The following is a 2,898-nucleotide window of genomic DNA, read 5'->3' on the forward strand; positions in this document are numbered from 1 at the left end:
ATATCGACAATGTTAAATTAAAAACTTTCCGTATCATTATTTTTCATTCTTTTCTGCTGCATTTATTGTGGTTGTGACAGAAATTCCAGGTAAAATGCAGGCTCCATTTTGAAGACTAACAGGTGGAGTGAAGGGCCCTGGGATCCCAGGGCATCCTTACCCATAAAGGACCTTCTGGCTCCTGGCGATCCTGTCACAGGCCACAGGTCCTTCACTGGGTGAGGGGTGACCAGAGATGCATCTGTCCAGGTGCACATGCAGGTGACGCACATTTCTCATGTCATTCCCAGCCCCAGGCTGGCCCCCGCACTCAGCCGTCAGCCCAGAGCTGCAGGTCCTTCGCCTGGTCTGTGCCTCCTCCCTGCCAGCAACTCTCCTCCCGGAGCTCACCTTCATCACCAGAAAAGACGCCTGTTTCTGGACCTCAGCCCCAACTTCCTCCCTCCCTCTGACAGTCAGGTCACAGGGAATCCCAGCAGGATCACCAGGGCTAGTGTGGCGTTGATGCTGTCATGTGCATTTTCTGATGCTTTGCTGAGATTTCCTCCTTATTTCTTCAAGCAGGTTTTATCGAAGGGCCTTGAGTGACTGTATTAGACCATCTTGACCACAATGCAGGTTTGGAACCAGGAGCTCAGAGTACGTATTCATTGCCGGATGGTTTCTTTCTCTTCTCTTGCACTGCTTTGAGGTGTTCAGGAGCAAGTTTAAATTTTACTCAGATTTATCCTAAGGTTTTCATGTTGATTCTACTTTTTTTCTTTTTGTAGAGATTTTTGCCTTACGGGGCATGCACTCCCCAGAGAGAAAGAGACAGAGATAGTGAGAAGAAAAGTGTGAAATCACTCCCCTGGGGAGATGGCCATGCCACAATCCTGTCTCTTCCATTCTCCTCCTTGGATCCTGGCCATGCATGCACATGCGGCTGGTGTGAGTTTTAAGCCACCAGGTCCAGGATTCGAACTGTGGTCCTCCATATCCAACAATGTAACCACTACACCATTTGTGGGTCCCAATGTTGATTCTATTTGGAATACTACTACGTTCTATGCCATATTAGCTGGTTTGCTGCGAGTACCTAGAACAGGATTCATTTCTGCACTCAGGGCTGCCCATGGCATAGACCGAAGCGCTCACAGAGGAAGCGTTTGCAAGTTCCCCCCAGACTGTGAGCTGGGCAGGGCTGGGGTCACCTTTCTAAGCTTTCTGCCGTGTTTCTATGGAGAGACTTTACATCTGAGCAGTGGGGACTGTCTGCAGAGACATGAATGAAATGAGAAGATACAAGCAACGGATCAGCAGAAAGTTGAAGAAAAGGACCAGCCACTGCTAGATCCACTCTTCACAAAACATTCGGGTGCTCACAGGGAAGACAGCCCTGGGTCTTTTTGGTCCAAATCACAAGCAGCAGCAACTGCCCCATATGGGAAGAAGTACTAGAAGGGTTTTTGTCTCACTTCCTCATGGGTCTATAGCACTGTGTACCATTGTTGTTGTGATAGGTTAGACAGTAATAGTCGGCCTCGTCCTCAGGCTGCAGCCCAGAGATGTGCAGAACTCCTGCATTGGCCGAGGTGTCCTTGGATCCAGAGAAGCGGCTGGGGACCCCGGTGCCCAATGCTGTACTTGAGTAGTGGTACAGGAGATAGCGGGGAGTGCTCCCTGGCTTCTGCTGGTACCAGCTTATTCCATAACCACCAACACTGAAGCCACTGCTCAGGGCGCAGGTGAGTCTGGCAGATGCTCCAGGAGATGCAGAGAGGGAGGGCGGCTGGGTCAGCACAGGCTGGGAGAGGGAACCTGCAGACACACACACGTGAGTGATGGGGCAAGAACAATGGCAATGATTCTCAGAGATCTCAGTAAGAAGAGACTGAAGCAGGCTATGATCTATTCTGTGTCCCAAAGCCCTGTCCTACCTGTGCAGTGAGAGAGGAGCACGAGGAGGAGAGAAGTCCAGGCCATGGTGGACACAGCCCCTGGTCCCCACATGGCTGGACTGCCCCAGGCCTCCTTTTCTTCCCACCCTCTGCCACAGGAGGGGCTCTTTATGCAAATGTGAGTCCATCCAGTGACTGCTCAGCCCCTCCCTGAGCCCTGGGCTGGGACTCAGCTCACACTGCAGGCAGAGGGGGAGGGAGATTGTCTCCACCCCTTGGGGAGCCCTGGGAGGGAGCTCCTGCTGGGACAGCACAGAGGGCCTTGCTCAGAGGACTCTGCCAGTCAGAGAGGACACAGCTGCTGGGTCCCCATCATGGAGCACAAGGCCAGCCCCAGGTCCCTCTCCTTTGATGAATGGTCCTGACTGAGCCACTGTTTGGAGACCTCAGGGCAGTCTTTCAGCGCCCCCTGCTGATGTCAGGTGCGTCCCAGTGTTGAGACCTGAGAACCCAGCAGGTCTCTGCAGCTTACCAGGTGCTGTCTCTGTGCACACGACCAGGTCTGACTCTCTCTGTTGGATTCACTGTCCTGGGCATGCTGACTGCAGGTGCTGAGTCCTGGTATGTGGGAGGTGCAATCACGTATAGAGACCATAACCCAGATGCCACGCCTGCGCAGGAGATGCCGAAAACCCTACATGACACTCTGTGTTTCTGAGCACACATCACAGAGGAGGGACAGGAGGGCTGGCGCGGAGAACGTGGAGGAGCTGCCCAGGAGGCAGAGGGGATTTTCCAGGACTTGGCTCAGTGGCATCTTCAAAATGTGTCATTTAGCAAACATTTGAAAAGTCCTGCAACACTTTCAGAATTCTGAAAAAGGGCCAGTGTGATTTAGTGATTAGTGAAGAACTCCTAGCTGGGTAGGCTTAGCATTTCCCTGTGTGTAGGACCCTGCACTTCTCATTTTGTGTCGTAAGCTTCACTTCTTACGTTTGTCACTCTGCAATGTCGTGTT

At 52.3% G+C, this 2,898-nt stretch overlaps 1 gene segment (V, D, J or C); it reads right to left on the minus strand.

The window, feature by feature from the left end:
- Positions 1-930: 930 nt before the first annotated feature.
- On the minus strand, positions 931-2,012 carry LOC106733174 (immunoglobulin lambda variable 5-52-like). The segment is given in 2 exon segments: positions 931-1,800; positions 1,920-2,012. Coding segments are annotated over 2 exon segments (420 nt in total).
- Positions 2,013-2,898: the final 886 nt, after the last annotated feature.

The sequence above is a fragment of the Tupaia chinensis genome, unplaced genomic scaffold (assembly GCF_000334495.1).
Source record: "Tupaia chinensis unplaced genomic scaffold, TupChi_1.0 Scaffold000467_1, whole genome shotgun sequence".
Taxonomy (NCBI): Eukaryota; Metazoa; Chordata; class Mammalia; order Scandentia; family Tupaiidae; genus Tupaia; species Tupaia belangeri.